Source organism: Cydia fagiglandana, chromosome 4, assembly GCF_963556715.1.
Source record: "Cydia fagiglandana chromosome 4, ilCydFagi1.1, whole genome shotgun sequence".
NCBI lineage: Eukaryota > Metazoa > Arthropoda > Insecta > Lepidoptera > Tortricidae > Cydia > Cydia fagiglandana.
In genome coordinates, this window is record NC_085935.1 from 400,355 (window position 1) to 420,886 (window position 20,532).

Here is a 20,532-nt window from a genome sequence, read left to right on the forward strand (position 1 = left end):
GTAGATCGTTGGCAACGGGTAATTATGAAATATGTCCTCGACGTTTAGATGAGCATCATATGAGTCATGGAACAGAACATTAAAATCTCGTAGTTATCATCAAGTAACTATATAGTCAATTACGAGATCAATTATTTGTAACGAATTATATTATACAAAATATAAATTACTTAATTAGCGAAAAGCAGAGAGAATGGCTAGATAGTATTTAAAATATTTAGTGTTATCGTTCAGTTCGGTCGCCGCCGCCGCCGCCGCTGCCGCCATGTCGCTGCTCGCCCGCTCGCTGCTCGCGCTCGGCGCGCTGCTCGCCGCCGCCGACGCCAAATGCAGAACAAAGATGATAGGTAAATGAGGAAGTTAATACGTTTGGTGTCTTTATCTAAACTACAATAAACGTCAGTTTACAGCAATGAAGTTGACTGCATAATTACTTACAGCATTATTGCGGCGCGACGTGATTGAACATTCCTCTACGGATTTAGAGGTGGACACCTGAACATGGACGCGACCTCTGTAATTGCTTACTACGAAGCGATTCCTCTGCTCGTCTGCCTTCTCTCTTAACAACTTGTCCAAATTGTTGTTTTTGTTTTTTTTGGTATTTTTAGGTTATGTAACGAAAACGGATACCGGCTGGAAGGTATACGATGCTGCTCCTGGCGGGGATGTCATTTATCTTCCTAAGGTAACATAAGATTAACGCACACATCAAATACAATTTTATAACAAAACTAGCAACGTAGCTAAGAACATAGCGATAACTTCTTGTGTGAGGACACGGCTAAACTGTACAATTTATTGTCTCCTGCGATATTTTCAAACCGGTACGACCTCAAAACCTGTAAAAAAGTAGCATAGTTATTCCCTTTGCTTAAATGACAGCAACGCACTTGCAACCTTTAAAAGCGTTTTTAAACACATAAAATAATAAACATAATATGATATGTTATGTCTGAAGCAGTTGAGTTTTAAAATAAACTTACCTATATTGATTGAATTGATTAAAATGCTAATATCTTCAATATTTTTGTTTCATATCCCGAATAGACCTACTACATAACAGAGACAGTGGGCGAGAAGATAACCGCCTGCAACAATGACCCGGACGCGCCGCCGCCGGTAATAGAGGTGGCGCCGCCGACGCAGTTCACACGAGTGACCGTCGCGTGTTATGCGGATGACTGCCCTAAAGGGGCCACTGTTAATGTGACGAAGTATATTGAAGACTATTTTGTGGTCTGGCCGTAGTTCCAAATACGGTTATAGTTGATAATTAAATTATTAATGTTTAAAATAATTAACACACATAACAGTTAACATAATTTATAATTTATGAACCTCCAGGTCTTTTTTTTGTATTGTATTTTTGATATGTTTATATCACTGTATGGTTTTCTCAATAAAAAAAAATAGGTGTTAATGTTATATATTATATATGTCTGAATTCTTTTGATTAAAGCGTGATTTCGTAGACAGCTAGTTATATTATTTATTTATTTAAAACTCTATTGTACAACATATGTACAGTAATGTACAAACGGCGGTCTTCGTGCCAAGCGGCATTCTCTACCAGTCAATATGTTACAGTAAATTGAAAAGTACTGAGTATTAGTTTGGCCCGAATAGAGGTATTTTGGACACCGTCTCCGTTCTTACATGTAACAGTGTGACCATTCTCTTGCTATTAACCATATACCTACGATACAACATGTATATAGAATATAAGATTCTACCAAACGACAATGTTTAAAATAATTGCATATTAGATAATACGTTTATATGTTATAACGTTTTTTTGTCTAAAATATCTTCAAAAAATATATATCTTCCTAAAATTACTTGAAGCCAATATAAACCTGAAAACTCGTTAACAGTTTGGTGAAGAAACATAAAACGTACTTTTTGTTGCCAACTTTCCGGTCTGGTGCCTCTGCAAGCATTGACACAATAAATTGATCTATTTCAAACTTTATGGTAATGATATAAGGTATAGTTAGGTACCTATCGACTTCATTCTTCGACTACATTCTGCTGCTGACTATACCAATGAAATAATTATAACATTTTATTCACCATTGCACCTCACGTTCCCATGTTTCAGCAATAAAACAACCAACCATTTTATAAAATAAAACACGTTAAAAACTGACACACGCCGAGCCGCGAACAAAGCAATTTAAAAACAAAATACTTTCATACTCCACCAAATTGTTTTTCATTGAATCTGTATAACATTTTAACGTCCTGGCGCGACTTTTAAATTTGGAGCAGGAAATTGAAACAAAAACGGGACAGGATGGTGTTTGACGATACAATTAACATGCTACGACAAATGTTCAAAGATAGGTAGGTAGTCGAAAGTTCATAGGCCACGTTAATTGCTTAACTATTAATCTCGTCGTTTGCCTCCTATAATAATTATATATAACAGTGCGTATAACGGAACGTTAAACTATCAACTTCTTTATTATTTTAGGCACCATACAAATCCTAAATTCTCTTTTCAAATTCAAATACCTCTTGGGATCCTCTCGCTGATCTAGACACGCGGCAGCGTGTCAAGCCAAGTTCAAGCAAAGGAACTGGCTAGCCAGCGCCGAGTGTAATATTACACGAACCACTTGGTGCCACTTTAGACCCTTCTATAACTCAAAACATCTTTGACGTAAACACATAAAACTACGTGTGTTTAATTATATCCATAAGGATATCTAGAAGCCCAAATTTCATGAAGCTAGCTCAAACGGTTATAAAGGTATGAAGGTCAAAAAGTCGTAAATTTTAAGACTGACTTATGACTTATAGTACCTAAACCTAACCTACTTCCAGATGACCTAGAAGGATGAAATTTGGAATCCAGCTTGGTTATTGTGTGTAACCGTAGGAAAAAATCTAAAAATAAAATAAAGTTAAAAAATAGGGGGGGTCCCCATACAAAAAAACCACTTTTTATTGGGACTGACATATAAGTACCTAAACCTAACCTACTTCCAGATGACCTAGAAGGATGAAATTTGGAATCCAGCTCGGTTATTGTGTGTAAGCGTAGGAAAAAATCTAAAAATAAAAAAAAGTTAAAAAATAGGGGGGGGTCCCCATACAAAAAAATTTTTTTATTGTAGCGTTGGAACCGTTACAAGCAGATATTTGAAACTACCCCAATATTATTATATTTGCTATATTAAAATAAAGTTTAGTAAAAAAATAAGTGGTGTCCCCATACAAAAAACTTGTAATACGCTCTAAACAACCGGCCAACGGTGTGTCGTCGGCGGCGCGCGGCACCACATAATTATACAAAGAACAGAAGTAAAAACCATACAGCGGAAACACAAGAAAAAACATTAAATCTCAATACCTGCCTAGTTTTCTTTACAAAAAGTGTTGATATCCCACCAAAAACATAAATGTAAAAAAGGAGAGCCAAGTTCAATACAAAAATTATGCTTGGCTGTGGGGCTCGCCGCAAAAAGAATGGAGATCTAAATGAGTGCCACTGCCAAGTTCTATGCAAAATCCAAATATGTATTTATAGGAACAAAATAACATTATAAACAAGTATTAAACTCTATTTCTTTGCTTTATTGGATACCTATAACAATTGCTGTTATTTAAAAAAATGTGAGATCTTAAAGTAGGTTAGATTTGGCTTGGCCAGGTTTTATCAGAATTACAATAAGTATATATAAAATGATTGATATAATGAAAACTGGCCAAGTCAAATCTAACCTACATTTATGTTTTTGGTGGGATTTCTATTTTCAGTTCAATCCAAAACTTTGATCGATTAACATATTTTTATTCTAACGTACTGTACTCAATTATCAATCAATTCATTTATTTGTCGAAAAGCAGGTAATGTTACAAACAGGTGTTACATACATATAATTAAGTGCTCCACTTTTGGCCATATGAGGCATACAAATATTTAACGTAAGTGGCGGTGTAGCTCATGAGTTACAAATTAATTGTCATCATCCTTGAATAATAATAAAAGTTAACTATTTACATACTGCGTGCTCATCAAATAATGTCAAAATACTAATTATTAAATGTCAAATTAAGGCCTATATTCTATAGATAATAAATTACTTGCATGCATCAAAAAAGTTCGCTGTCATTTAAATATTCGTTTATGTCATAGTAGCACTTGGTTTTCAATAAAGTTTTCAACGTATTGCGGAATCTGTTAATCGGTAAAGTTTGTACCGATTCTGATAGTTTGTTAAAAATTTTTACAGCCATACTAAAAATGCTTTTTCTAAAAAAAATTGAGAGAGGCTGTATCAGGGACACAGCCGCTATGGCTGACGTGAAACGTGGTGTGGACCGCTACTGCGAAGGCCGAAGGCCCGAAGCGTCTAGGATGTTAGTGCTTTAACACGGAACACTAGTACAAGTGTCTAAATGCGAAGGCCGAAGGCCGAGCTCCGCGTAGGGCCGAAGGCCCGAAGCGTCCAGGATGTTAGTGTTTTAACACAGAACAATAGTACAAGTATCTAAATGCGAAGGCCGTAGGCCGAGCTCCGCGTAGGGCCGAAGGCCCGAAGCGTCCAGGACATCAGTGATTTAGCACAGAACATACAAGTGTCTAAATGCGAAGGCCGAAGGCCGAGCTCCGCGTAGGGCCGAAGGCCCGAAGCATCCAGGATGTTAGTACTTTAACACAGAACAATTGTATAAGTGTCTAAATATGAAGGCCGAAGGCCGAGCTCCGCGTAGGGCCGAAGGCCCGATGCGTCCACGATGTTAGTGCTTTAGCACAGAGCAATAGTACAAGTGTCTACATGCGAAAGCCGAGCTCCGCGTTCGGCCCTACGCGGAGCTCGGCCTTCGGCCTTCGCATTTAGACACTTGTAATATTGTTCTTTGTTATAGCACTGACATCCTGAACGCTTCCTGCCTTCGGACCTACGTAGAGCTCAGCCTTCGGCCTTCGCATTTAGTTAGACTCTTGTACAGTCGACGTCAAGGATATGTTTACACTTTTGCACCTTACTCCTTTGCAATAAGTCGAAAAATGTAAAGATATCTTTGACGTCGACTCTACTATATTGCTTTGTGTTTGAATACCGAAGTCGCGCATCTTGCGAATGCATGATGATAAGATAAAAGATAAAAAATTGTTTATTCAAGTAGGCATATTACAATGCGCTTATGAACGTCAAATAAACCTTTACCGGCTCCAACCGTACACCTCTGCCCCGAGAAGATTTTAATCCCTCCTCAATTGGAGGAGGGTATCCCAATATGGGACCGGCAACAAACTCGGCGGGACACATCTTTTCAAAACATTATTACACCTTATAATTAACATGCATTACGAGTAATTAAGAAAAATACAATTTAAATTACTATAGAATTCATGCAATTATACTCAGTGAGTACATAACTTTATACAAATACGTAGCTCTTTCAGAAAACATATCAAATTCTTACAAAAGGAAAAGAAATAAAATCAATTAAAAAAATGAGAATACATATTATATAAATCTGACTGATTGTTATGAGATGCTTTCATACAATTTGATGTGCTTTTTACCTGAGCTGAGTCACCTTAACTCTACACATAATACAATGCTTTTAATTGCTACTTGTCGTTATTACAGTTTCTGGTTTGGACCATGCATGTTTGTCTGTCAAGTAGTCCTCGACTCTGTAATAAGCCTTCAACATCAATGACTTTTTTAAGTAATTCTTAAGAGCTGGAAAGGGTAATCTTAAAGCATCCTCAGGTAACTTGTTATAAAAATGAATGCATTGCCCAACGAATGACTTCTGTACTTTACGAACACGAAACTTTATGATAGCAAGCTTGTTTTTATTTCTAGTATTATAGTTATGGACATCAGAATGTATTATAATAATTTCGAGTAATATCTTAAATTTTATCTGTAAAGATTATTTGGGGTCATAATGATTCACTGTATCTAAATAAACTTGAATATAGCATTTGATGGGTAATTAATTACAGCGTCAGTCTTTTTAATTAAATGGGCCAGGAGGGCCAGCCTTGACCATATTTCTTTAGGAAACCCTATTTATTTATGTTCTGGAATATATTTTCTTTCATATTTTCATAGTTTCATCTTCATCCGTCAGACAGATTGGTGAAGTTCGACTCCTACTATAAATAATAGCACTCCAAAATTACGAGAATAGATATTTTATGCGGGTAATACACGTTTTATAGCAAACTCGTTCGTGTCTTTCATGTAGCCATCGCAAATTTAAGCGAATCTAAAAGCAAGTTTTTACGCGACACCTTTACAGGCGGAATATTTTATTCAGTACTTGAGACTCAAATGAGAAAAACGGGATATGTATGAACCTTTTATAGTTTGTCCACAGAAGTGACCTTTTTTAAAATATGTTTTACCCATAGGTACATCAGAAAGTACCTAACTAAGATTACTATATACTTACTAGCAATAGGAACTCGGGATTGTCAAGCAGCCGTCATACGTTCTATGTGTTCTATCAAAGTAACTCGCGCCGCCGCGTCGCCATAGATTCTAACCCATTATTTGATGAGATTAGCATGTACTACTAGGGTAAATGTGGTATTAAAAGAATTGCTATTGCTTTATCTTACTATTTCAGGTATTTTGCGCCAGTTTTGTGCCTTAAGTTTTGCACACGGTGGCCTCAAACAAGAGCAGTGATAAAAATTCTGTAAAAACTGTCACATTTTTATGTTTTAGCAGCCTATTATAATTCCGCCCGCTTTATTTTACTCATATTTCATTAAAATAGAATAAGAGCTATCAAATGGTACTAATTTTGTCGAAATCGGTTAATGGGCTGATGAGTCATTACTAAATGAACACTGCAAATAGGGGTCATTTTAGCTCCTATTGCGTCGTTTCTAGCGTAGAATTGGCGCCATCTATGTCAACGGGACATATAATTCCGAGTAATGGCTACTTTCCTCTATACATTGATGTCAAAACTATACATACAGATATTATAGTTATGGAGATATAAGCCTCCGCGCCATAACACTTTTCGTTACACTTGGTTTTTGGTCCGGCATCTCTACTACGGGTTTTTAAAGACGTTTCACGTCAAAAGTGCGCAGTGTGCACGTGGATGTAAAAGTGTGTCTCTTTGTCGGAAGTTACGTGCTGGGTTATGCGGTTTTTTTGGAAAACGACTGTCATATTTTTTAACAAACATTAGGCATTCTAATATGTATACTTCCTACATAAGGCCAAAAGCTGCTTATATAGTAATTGTGATCAAAACATTTAAATAATATATAATTATATTATTAAGTGCTCTGCAGTGTTATAGTGCACATTTAATGGCCCAGTGCACCTCCAGACTATCTACATCATAAAGGCACGTATTGTGCCTTTTTATTTCAACAAATAAATACCTATCATCGTCATGGTCTCATGGTACCTGTCTTTAATTTCATCATCCCAAGTGAGGCTCAACCCAGCTGCCCCCTCACATAATATATATAGCATTAAGTTCACCTTTTGTACAGTCAAGTGTAAAAATATGGGTTATATGTTATATAACTTACTCAAAAATATGTCTAATAGTTCTTAATTCTTTGACATTAGAGGTATGTGACATATTTTTGAGTTTGATGTGTGCATCGATATTTTTACACTAATTCTTGACTGTATGATTATTTTCTTCTACCGGGTGTGGCCTATACCATGAGAAAATAATTAAAACATAGATTGTACTTCTCAAACGGTGACACTTTATTTCAACAACTTTAAAAAATTGTGAAATATTTAGACTCCCTATTTTTCATACAAAATAAATAATTATTATCTTCAATGGACGCTATCGCCACGCCATATCATTGTTGCTTGTCACGCCTTAAACATAACAAAATTCGCAATACATTGCGTCTTAGAATAAACTTTAAAGCGTGTTAAAAATCAAACCACAAGTTATTTTTAAAAGTTGCTAAACAAATGTTCGTCAGTATGAGGAGTACAGCCTACAGTTAAATTTTTTGCTCGTATTACAGGCCACATCCGGTATATAGTAATAGTTTGGAATTCCCCAAAGGAAATTAAAGGCTAATTTAGGTGAATCACACATTCGAAATCCCTAGCAATGTACCTTAAATCAAGGAAGCCCCTTAGGGTAAAACCACCTATTCCTGCCCCTGAGCCGTCAAGCGGCACCCCTAAATCAGCGCCATTACCCACCCCGTATATCAAGTCTTTACCCTAACTTCATGCGGTAAATATTCTTAATGTACGCGTTTCAGTGCTTTAGAGTAATTTATATTATTAGCGCTTTTTACAGTTTAAGTTTAATTGAATTGAATTTTTAATTGGTGTTTGTGAGATGACAATATTTAAATCACTTTAAGCTTGTAGGTGCTATATAAAAATGGGCGACTTAAAAAAAATATTTTTTTAAGTGGAGCTAAGCTAGGTAATATTTCAAGTATACCCTACCCTAAGTGTTATCAATTTCAAGGCCTTATCTTCAAACTCAAATACATTATAAATATCTTTTATTGCACCTCAATAAAAGAAAACAATATAGAAAGAAAACAGCAAAACAAGTAGAGGTGAGCAACAGGTGGATTTATAGTTAAAAAACCAACTCTTCCAGACCACCTCTTTATCCTCAACTCAACGACGTCTTAAACTGTGCGTCTATCAGTATCTAATAATAATGGGACTGTTGTTAGTAAATTTTTAATATACACAGATAAGAATCTCAATAGGTAAAAACACATTTTCCCTAGATTTGTCTGTTTCCCGGAATCGTGGTTTAAAAGAGCCACAAGTAAATCGTACAAAGAAAATTGTGTTCACTCATTCCGCCGTCGCCATTATTTTGCAACTCCGCCGTCTCGACCACATTCGTTTTGGAGACGTGCACTTAGTGCTGCGGTTGCTAGGCAATAAACGGCCTTATGCCGTAGATTTACCGCTGACAACGAAGACGCCCGTGCCAACTCAATGTTCGGGCATTTATATAGACTAATGTTATTGGCATAGTATCAAAAAATTGTAATTAAATGTATGTTTCTTACTACTAGCGCCATCTATCCACAATGTGTGTGTAACTTATAAGTACCGTTACTCATTGAATAAAGTCAGTCTGTTGCGAATATCTAACGTGTTTTAATAGGTTATGGGCGTTTCCAGTTTTTATCAGTTATTTTAGTGTAAAATAGATAAAAGTGAACGTTTATTCGTGGAAACATGACTACGAACTATATTGCCAGTGTGCCTAAGTTGAAAGGCAGGGAGAATTACGACGAGTGGAGTTTTGCGGCCCAAAGCTTGTTGGTGCTCGATGGAACTGACAAGTACATCAACCCCCCCGAGGGATTTGAAAATAAGCCAGCAGAAGATGCAAAAACGAAGGCAAAGTTAATATTAACTATTGATCCAGCATTGTACGTGCATATCAAGAATGTACAGAGCTCAGCGGAATTATGGACTAAGTTGAAGACCATGTTTGACGACTCTGGTTTCTCAAGAAAGATAACCTTGCTTCGACATTTGATTAATATAAGACTTGAAAACAGTGACTCAATGTCTAACTATGTTACACAAATGGTCGAAACAGCTCAAAGGTTAAACGGCACAGGATTTACAATAACCGATGAATGGGTAGGATCATTATTGTTAGCAGGTTTGTCTGACCGTTATTCACCCATGATTATGGCAATTGAACATTCGGGTATTTCGATAACTGCAGATGTCATTAAGTCGAAGTTACTTGACATGGAAGTAACGAATGATTCTGAAGTTGGCAGCAGTGCGGCATTTGTAGCAAGAAATAAATATCACTCTAGCAACACTAAGCCGAAAAATAATGGCGGGCAGTCAATGTCAAACAAGAAGACAGTGACAGATACAACAACAAAAGAGGTTAAGGAGGTTATTTGCTACAGATGCAAATCCGGTGGACATTATCGAAATCAATGCCCGATGTTGAAGAAAAACGCTAGTAAATGCGTATTTAGTGTTGTTTTCCTCACTAGGAAGTTCAGTAAGGAAGATTTTTACGTGGACTCAGGTGCGAGCGGGCATTTTGTGGTGAACAAAGATTGGGTGAAAAATGCAAACTTTACGCCGTGTTTACCAGAAATCATTGTGGCAAATGATGAAAGAGTGCCAGTAGTTTGTTCCGGAGACGTGGAAATTGTTTCGGATTTGGAATGTCAAATAACCGTGAAGGATGTGTTATGCGTGCCTACTTTGACAACAAACTTGTTATCGGTAAGCGAGCTCACCAAAAATGGTAATAGTGTCACTTTTGATGAAAAACATTGTTATATTTGTGACAAAAACAATGCTTTGGTTGCCATAGCCGATCTAATTAATGGTGTATACAAGCTGCGGCTACAGAAACAAAGTTGTTTGTTGGCAGCTCCAGTAGTTACAGGACAGCTTTGGCATAAACGTTTGGCCCACATAAATAGCCAAGATTTAAACAAAATGAGAAATGGCATTGTTAATGGTGTGTCGTATGAAGGATCTTTGGACATAACCAAGGCGCAATGTGAAACCTGTTGTGAAGCAAAACAAACAAGGTTACCTTTCACTCATGTTGGTACCAGGAGCACAGAGACATGTCACAGAATACACAGTGACCTGTGTGGACCCATGGAGAAAAATTCTTTAAATGGTAACAGATACTTCATGCTGTTCATTGATGATTACAGCAGAATGACCTTCATTTACTTTCTTAAACAAAAGAATGAGGCTTTTAGTAAATTTAAAGAATTTAAAGCACTAGTGGAGAATCAGCAAGGGAAGAAGATCAAGATATTTCATACTGATCAAGGTCTAGAATATTGCAATCGTGAGTTTAAAACCTACCTTGCTGCTGCTGGCATTATACATCAAACGACAAATGCCTACACTCCAGAACAAAACTCAATCCCAGAACGAGCCAACCGCTCCGTGGTCGAGAAAGCTAGGTGTCTTCTTTATGATGCAAAGTTGGACAAGAGATTTTGGGCAGAGGCGGCCAGCACCGCAGTTTATCTGAAAAACAGGTCCATTGTATCAGGTTTAGAGAAAACTCCATTTGAACTGTGGTATGGTTCAAAACCTGATTTAAGTCACATTAGATTGTTTGGTAGTAAAGCAATGGTACATATCCCGAAGGAGAAACGCTTGAAGTGGGATAAGAAAGCTGCACAGCATATCTTGGTTGGATATGGAGAGAATGTGAAAGGATACAGATTGTATAATCCTTCAAAGAAGACCATTGTTACCAGCAGAGATGTCATTGTGATGGAAGGTGAAATGGATGCTAGCGACACCTGTAAAGATTTGGCTATTTGGATACCTAATGAAGAGGCACCGGCAAGCAGTGTGGAGGAGAAGAGCAGCATTTCACTGGGGGATTCGCATCCTGATGATCCAGATGCAGATCACTCTGTACTCTCTTCAGATTCTTCAGTATACGCTGATGGTAATGAGACATTAACCGAACCTATGTCAAATGAGGAGCCAGAACAACCAGTCCAGAATACATCAACACCTGAGCCGAGAAGTAAGCGTCTGAGAAAACAGCCTGACAGGTATGGCTTTAGCAGCATGTGCGTTCCCAGTACTGTTCCAGCATCAGAGGAAATCTCATACTCAGAGGCTCTCGAGGGGCCTGAGAAGGAGCAGTGGAGACGTGCCATAGCTGAAGAGTTACAGTCGTTCGAGGACAATGATGCGTGGGAGCTCGTCGAGAACCCCGGTAACGTGTCTGTAGTGAAGTGTCGGTGGGTGTTTAATAAAAAAAGTGATGTGGACAATAATGTGCGTTATCGTGCGCGGCTCGTGGCCAAAGGCTTTACGCAGAAGCCTGGTGTTGACTATACGGACACTTTTTCTCCTGTAGTGCGTCATTCAACTCTGAGACTATTATTTGCTCTTAGTGTAAAGTTAGGAATGAGCATAACGCATTTAGATGTTACAACCGCTTTCTTAAATGGTTTCCTGAAGGAAAATATATATATGTCAATTCCTGAAGGTTTTGCAAACAAAAGTGGGGGAAATGTGTTAAAACTAAAGCGGGCTATTTACGGGCTGAAGCAGTCTTCTCTAGCATGGTATGAGAGAGTCAAAGATTGTCTTTGTAAATTAGGCTTTAAAAACAGTCAATATGAACCATGTTTGTTTGCAAAAACTAATGGGAAAGTAAAGATAATTGTCGGGCTCTATGTAGATGATTTTCTGATTTTCTCAAACAATGACACTGAAACTGAAAAATTGAAAAATGTATTAAGTTCAGAGTTCAAATTGAAGGACCTAGGCCCTGTAAGACAGTATCTTGGCATGAGAATAAATTTAGATAAAAATAAAAGTGTGATAACTGTAGATCAACAGCAATATATTGAACAGTTAGTGTCTAAATTTCAGATGTCAGAGTGTAAAACGCAAACTACTCCCATTGAACCCAAGTTAAATTTAGAAAAAACTGTAGGAAGTTTACCTAATGTTCCTTACCAAAAGTTAATAGGAAGTTTGATGTACTTGGCAGTTTTGACAAGGCCAGACATAGCATATTCGGTAAGCTACCTAAGTCAGTTCAATAATTGTTATAACAGTGAACATTACAATTATGCAAAACGCATTTTAAGGTACTTGCAGTTAACAAAAACCTATTGTTTGAGATATAGTAATAATAATAGTGATTTGCAAGGTTTTGTTGACAGTGATTGGGCAAGTGATTCCATAGATAGGAAGTCCTATACTGGTTTCTGTTTTGTTATGTCGGGGTCAGCTGTTTCGTGGCAAAGCAGGAAACAGAAGACTGTTAGCCTTTCTAGTACGGAGTCAGAATATACTGCTCTCTCTGAAGCTTCCAGAGAGGCCGTGTACTTAAGAAATTTACTACATGAAATTACAGGAAAGTTTCATACAATTAATTTGCATTGTGACAACCAGAGTGCTTTGAAATTGGCATCTAGTCATCAAAGTCACAATAGATCTAAACATATAGATGTACGCTATCACTATATCAGAGATGTTGTTAAAAGTAATTATGTTAATATTAAGTACATTCCTACTGAGGAAATGCCAGCTGATTTATTGACCAAGGGTTTGTGTTCTCTTAAACACTACAAGTTTATGAAAATGCTTGGTATTGTTTCTTTGTAGGTTTACCTATATACCTATGTATGGGATTGTTTATTTTTGTAGTGGTGGTGGTTTTTTGGTTTCTTAATTTCTTAAGAATGTTTATCCTTCTGATTTATTGAGGATGTTTAGCTTATTTTGATAAGTGGGGGTATTGGCATAGTATCAAAAAATTGTAATTAAATGTATGTTTCTTACTACTAGCGCCATCTATCCACAATGTGTGTGTAACTTATAAGTACCGTTACTCATTGAATAAAGTCAGTCTGTTGCGAATATCTAACGTGTTTTAATAAATGTTTTATGTTAGATGAAGACTGGAACTATAATATATTAGTGCCTTACTTTTTTACCCAACTGCCAAAAGAGCAGCCGAGCCGAGTACATCAAAATGGTATCTGATTGATGTCATTTTGTTTTCATTCTCCGTGCGTGCGTCTCGCTAGCGCCAATATGTCTACGGACAAGTACGAGTAAAATGCACGCGTGACTGATAACTGAATTAGGGTGGAATCACATCTATCAGCTTCGAGCCGCATTTTATATATGAGAAACTGCTAAAAATAATAATTGCTCATATATAAAATGCGACTCGATGCTGATAGATGTGATTCCACCCCTAGTCTCTGAGTCGAGTTACACCTTAAAATATACTTAATCTAATTAGGTTGTAATTTAGCACTAACTGCCGTATTCGGACTTCAAGATATTTACAAGAGACAACACGTACTAGATCCATTCTAGATACGTTATAGTTTAGATATCAACTAGTTTTCTTTTGCAGCGCAATTCGGGCAATGTTCATTTTTACGTTAGATAGAGTAAGATATCTATTATATATCATTAAGATTTATTATATATTATTATATATTATATATTATTATATTATATATTATTGATATAGTGGCGTACACGAAGAGAGGCCTATGCTCAGCAGTGGGCGACTGAAGGCTAGAATGATGATCTATTAGATGTGAATTGACTGAATTGGATCTCTAAGTCATATCCTGTGGAAATCGTTCAAGAGTATCTCCAGAATCGCGCCAATGTCAAATTTGACAGGTTAGGGCCCCCCAACATCTGACCCCCGCATCTTTCGAGCGTCGGCGCCTACAATTCTATGGCCGCTGCTCGACGCAACGTCGACGCAGCGTCGACGCAACTGCGCAGCGACGTCTTTTTCCATAGCGCTGACCAGACGCCGACAGACGCCGACGCTCGAAAGATGTTAGATGTGAGGGGGCCCTTAGATCTTAATAAACATCGTTAGATCGTTATTGTATCTTGGTGATATCTAAAAGATAACTAATAGATGTCTATTTCAAAATCCGAATCGGGCCCTAAGCATCCTTGTGAATATGACTGAGTCATCTCTAGAAAATTTGTGTTAAGTGTAGCACTGGAGCAATTTGATTACTCACAACTGTACAGGATGTGCACAATAAACTTATTACTATTAATAAAAAATATATTTCTAGATGACTCACTTGATTGGCGCGAATCATTCGTGCCATTCCCGCCACTACCGCCGCCGCCATGTCGAAGCTCGCTCGCTCGCTGCTCGCGCTCGCCGCGCTGCTCGCTGCCGCGGACGCCGCTTGCACTTCAAACGTACATGGTGAGTGTTAGTATTAACCTAATTTTACGGTTTAACTTACTTACGTGTTGTTTTTTTTTTTATTAATTATCTCGCCGTGTTTTTAGTCACTCGTCCGACATGTTTCAGAGATATTGCGCATGTGACTAAAAATCAAGAGATTACGACAGCTTAAATCGAAGTCTTGATTTTATGTATTTTCTGAATTTTGATTCCTAGACTTTAATAATATTGCCAGTTTATTAGTATTTAACAGATTTTTTTTGTTCACAGGAAACGACACAGACCATGTGGAACTTTTAGGGCCATTTGGGGTTTCTAGTTTTGACGCCGAAAAGGGGAAAGTCATTAACATTGAAGACGTAAGTTTTATCCCTACTAGAATAATATTATAATTGCTTCACCCTTAAACCGCTCAACCGATTAATATTAGTTTGAGGCCCTAGGAAGGAAAACGAAGTGGCGCCAGTGGCTGCCATTAGCTTAATTATAGTAACGTTAATTAACAATAACGTTATTTTTTGTTTCGTAGTCCTGCGGATTCGGAAAGCCAGTAGGCGTGACAATAAACGCGTGCAACAGCCACTCCAGCCGCACGTTCACAGACATGGCGCCGCCAGGTCTCAGCTCCAACATGACTCACGTGGAGGTGCGTTGCGAGCCCCGCGCTTGTTCTTCCGGAATTTATGTGCAAATCATACAGTACTGTACCGGGAAATATATCGCTAGACCATAAATATACGAAAGATAGAATTATACTGCATAAGAGAGACTACATACATATGTTTAAAGCCAAAATATACTACTCACATCATTAATATACATACCTTTTTCAAGTCCAAATATTTGTTTAATTGCTTAGTTTGCAATAATGCAATTCATATATGCTCCACTAATGGGCAAATACCTACTACAGTGAAACCTGGTTAAGTGGGACCTGGATAAGTGAGAAACCTCTATAACTGGGACTCATGGTGCGGTCCCAACAGTTTAGCACTGAATTACCTCTGTTAGTGAGATAAAACGAACCTCTATAACTGAGATTAGTTGTTGTGATTTTATAGTCACATTTACCTCTATAATTGAGACAGAGAGTGTATTTTACCTCTTTTACTGAGACTATATTTATAAGATTACATTTTCCTAATTGTTTTTTAGAATATTATACGAATTACCTCTGTATCTGAGATAACGTCAATCTATGACCTCTATAACATGGACTTTATTGATCTATTTCCGTATTCTTACTTCCTCTTAGTCTATCCACAAATTCCGCATTGACTTCAAGTTTCATTTAATTACTTTATGTAGTTAAAACTATCGAAACGAAAGCTGAAATCTTGACAAGTAACAAGAATAAACAAATTTTCATTTAATAAATTTCTAAGACACAATGAAGTCAAAATAAATTCAAAGAAATATTTAAACAGACTTAAAAAATATTTAGGGACAAGGATTATTTTACCTCAACATTTAAAGATAATTACAAAATACCTTATTAACCACCTCTATAACTGAGATATATCCTCTATTCTCACCTCTATTAATGGGACCCTCTATAAATGAGACAAAAATGTATTTATACCTGGCTAACTGAGAGCCTGGGTAAGTGAAAAACCTCTTTAAGTGAGACAAATCTGCTCGTCCCTTGAAGTTTCACTTATGCAGGTTTCACTGTATTATACTCGTATATATATTATGCATTTACATATAACATGGTACATGCTTTTTAGTGATTGTTATTTTTTTACCGTTCAGATTAAATTTTCAACATACGATTCTAAAAGGAATGGCATATAATGTATATAATTATATTTTATATGCGTCAGTGAGCGATGGGCACTGCGCCGAGCGCGAGCAGCCGAGCGACATGGCGGTGTCGGCGTCGGCGGTGCTAGCGTCGGCGGCGGTGGCATCGCGCGGCGACATGATGGTAGCGGCGGCGTGGACGGTGCGCTGACGCCGCCGACTCTATTACATGCTCCGGATACATAAACATGTAAACCGATAATTGGATTTGGTTTAAATTCGTACAATGGGAAAAATTATAAGTACGTATAAATTATAATGTTGAGACGTTCCTACGCGAAAACTAATCACATACCGTAACTCGGTTTGCTGTGGTAAGGTAAGTAGGTATAGCTTTCAATATCTCTCATGAACCAAATCTTGACTTAAAGCGTTTGGTTCTGTTTTATAGTTTACCGTGGTCGTATTATTGATGAAAATACCATAACTTTGCTCTGGTCGATGGCACCAATACATTGTGGCATATAAATTGAAGATCAATTACTCTTTTTGCTTTCGCTACGCCAGTACAAATCGAGATGGGACAATCGAGAAATAACCAGTTCACCGGAGCGATAACGGAGACAGTAATTGGTCAAACGGCCATCTCGGACAATCTCGCAGGCACAATTAGTCTACGACTGCGGTGCTCAAACTTTACACCCAAAGGAACGGTGAACGACAGTTTCTTACGACATTTGAATAATATGTACTTTAGCCGATGCTTCCTATAAAAATCAATAGTCAATACTACATTTATAGTGGATTGGATTGACATAAAGTTTTAAGTCATAATGTAATGTTTGTCATATTAGCACTAGTCTAGTTTTGTAAGGTTATCCTATAGATAGGTAAGGTTAGGTTTGTTTTATGGCAATCCTGAAAAGCTACGCGTTTCTGAAGCAAACAAATTATGACATTTATGACTTAAAACTTTATGGGAAGCAATATAGACCCTTTATAGTGACATCATAATAATGACAAATAAAACATACCTTCATAGCATCATTTATAAATACAACAGCCAATCCCTGTGAAAACATTACAATATAACAATTAATCTTAAAATACATAATAACTGCAGTACTTATATCAGAGATGCCTTCATGCATTAAAATTGACAAAAATGTCAACACTGAATGTATGTCAATAAGATTTGGAGGGGTAAAAGGGTTCTTTATATAATTTCTCGCGATGTTTTCTTTCACTGAAAAGCAACAGGTAAATAAAACGAACCCACGATCTCCCGTTTGAAGCCGCACTCTGCATACATTGATTAGTCAAAACGAAGTATAATTTAAACATTTATTACCTAACAATACATCTGTAATACAATATCTACATATATCTAATACATTACCCTGTATATGGGCCGTACTAGTTATTAATATCACATGTAATGTGCAATACCACCACATAAAGTTTGAGAGCCTCTGGAGTCTAGATAGTCCAGGAGCCAATTAAAAATATTTCCGTTAAGAAAGAGGGATTGTTTCAATACTCGCCGTTCTGAACAAACTGATATCAACTTTAATTCATTAACATTAGGTTGAAAATGGCTTGCTAATCTTCAAATAGTTAGTATTGCAAGGTGAATTGAATGGTAGAAGTGAAAATATTGAGTTGAAAATTGGTCTTGTGTTGAGTAGGGATGTAGAAACTTGTGATTGGGTCTGGATGGGAAAGGTTAGTTGTAAACTATCGATAGTTAGCTTGTAGTTAAGGATTACGCGAACCCGCCGAAAAATGCCGCTACCATACAATCAAAGCCCTCTCATTTAAAACAACAAGCTTAAATTACATGACCAGTGACCACTTGTTCAAATTACATAAACTAGGTGCTAGTTTTCGTCGTTATTGTTTTACAAAAAAAATTGAGCTATTAGGAATTTTGTATAGAGAAACATTTTTTCTTAATTTGTGAGTGGATAAATACATAATAATAAATAAGCATCAAGTTCAAGCAGGTAACTCTAAATCTCTGTTTGTGCGGCTGAAGTTTTCAGATTTCAGTGAGTTTTCTTAAATCTTTCATATTTCAGCATTATACAGAGTTAATTAAGTACTTAATCTCCCTAGTGGTGCATTTAATCATCTTGAGATGCTGTATTCATAAACTGCTGCAGAACCTTTACAGCTGCTGCATCCAGTTATAAGTTGACTCCCAATGTTTCAGGAGCTCTTGAGTCATAACCTAAGTTTTATTTAAATCTCGTAGTTTCAGGTTTTTCTCTCACTCTTACCTACTGTAAGCGTGAGCGAGATGGCTGTGCGTGCCCAGGTTTGATATATCATGTTTATGATTTTTTTTGTTAGGTTTAACGAATAAAAGTAATCGATAATGTAAATTTTTAATATTTTTAGCTTTTGTGCAAAAATTGTTACAAATTGTAATTAGCGTTTTAGACCTATGTTCTATTTTTTTCTATCGAGCTCTTCGAGGTTCGTATCGATGAAGTTACTAAAGAAAGGCCTCAAGATTGCTAATTAAAATTTACACAATCGTATTGTGATTCAAAAAACCGGGCAAGTGCGAGTCGGTCTCGCGCACGAAGGGTTCCGTACCATAATGCAAAAAAAAAACGGTCACCCATCCAAGTACTGATCCCGCCCGACGTTGCTTAACTTCGATCAAAAATCACTTTTGTTGTATGGGAGCCCCACTTAAATCTTTATTTTATTCTGTTTTTAGTATTTGTTGTTATAGCGGAAACACAAATACATCATCTGTGAAAATTTCAACTGTCTAGCTATCACGGTACGTGAGATACAGCCTGGTGACAGACGGACGGACAGCAGAGTCTTAGTAATAGGGTCCCGTTTTACCCTTTGGGTATGGAACCCTAAAAAGCCATACGGTTTTTGAATAACTCTGTTGGCTTAACTTACTACAACTTAAGCAGAGATCAACGTTTTATTAGCCATCTAAAGAGCCTGGGTTATTATGAATAGCTCAGATTCCAAGATTCAACGCAAATACCTTTAAGGATTTGTTTAGTGCTTCCAAGTTGCAATAATCTTATGAATCTTGTAGGTACCTAATTGTTTATTTTGCTGGGTTTATTAACTTAAAAGCTCTATCGAGGTAAATATATAACTTAAATAAACGAATTCATTCACTTCACCATTAGCCTTATTACCTCCGTATCCATAAAAAATAGTCTAGTTGATAGTGACCCTGCCAACGAAACAGGGAGGTCGCAGGTTCGGATCCCGGTAAGAATCACACAGTCAGACAGTCAGTCAGATCAGTGGATCGGTCGGAATAAATACACATTTATCACAAATATTTGTTTCTTAGTTTGTTTTTTTTTTAAATGTTTTCTATGCTTTAAGATTACTTATACTTAAATATTTAAATATTTTTACAACACAACCCTTATTGAGCTAACTGTGAGGCTAGATTGGTCACCTTTTATTTTTATTTATTTATTGACATTCACATTCAGGCGAAGGGAAATAATGATATTTCGTTTCACCTCTCTCTAAACTGTGACAGCTATAGGCACGACAGTCAAGCTGGGACAATACGTGTAATGTACAGGAAATACTTTATTACCTACATAAATGATTTACAAATTGTGGCTTCAAGATATCGTGAAATGGAAAGATTATTGTAAAAAAATACAATATTAACAGAAATAGATGTGTGTAAAGTGTCATTCTATGGAACTTTCTAACCATGTAAACAAACCGCCATATTGATATTGTCTCTGAATGATGAATTTACTAGTGACTTTACATAGTTAGCAAGTTCTATAGAATGACACTTTAGTGACCGAGTGGCCGAGGGGTTCAGGCATCTGTCACGTAAACGGAGGACGCTGGTTCGATTCCAGCCTTGGACACTGGAGGCCTTGGCCATTTCCTCCTTCGCATATGACATTTATTTCAGTTTGTTATTTATTTAGTAGTGTGACTACTTGAAACAATACAATTTAAAAAAAATCATAGAAAATACCTAATTTGTTCTTAGTGAAACAATATTGTCACAACTCAGGTGTAAAAATGTATAAAAATAAAAAGCGGTAATATCGTTTTATCTGACGTTAAGCCTCA

At 36.9% G+C, this 20,532-nt stretch overlaps 2 protein-coding genes across 2 annotated transcripts; both read left to right on the forward strand.

Annotated features, from left to right (window-relative positions):
• Positions 1-205: 205 nt before the first annotated feature.
• Positions 206-1,251, forward strand: LOC134663373 (uncharacterized). The gene is made up of 3 exons (XM_063519736.1): positions 206-347; positions 612-688; positions 1,051-1,251. Exons 1-3 carry the CDS (start codon positions 266-268, stop codon positions 1,249-1,251), a joined length of 360 nt encoding a protein of 119 aa, XP_063375806.1. The 5' UTR covers positions 206-265.
• Positions 1,252-14,600: 13,349 nt separating this feature from the next.
• On the forward strand, positions 14,601-16,645 carry LOC134663375 (uncharacterized). The gene is made up of 4 exons (XM_063519737.1): positions 14,601-14,706; positions 14,959-15,047; positions 15,218-15,392; positions 16,515-16,645. The coding sequence occupies exons 1-4, from the start codon at positions 14,625-14,627 to the stop codon at positions 16,643-16,645; spliced, it is 477 nt and encodes a 158-aa protein (XP_063375807.1). The 5' UTR covers positions 14,601-14,624.
• Positions 16,646-20,532: the final 3,887 nt, after the last annotated feature.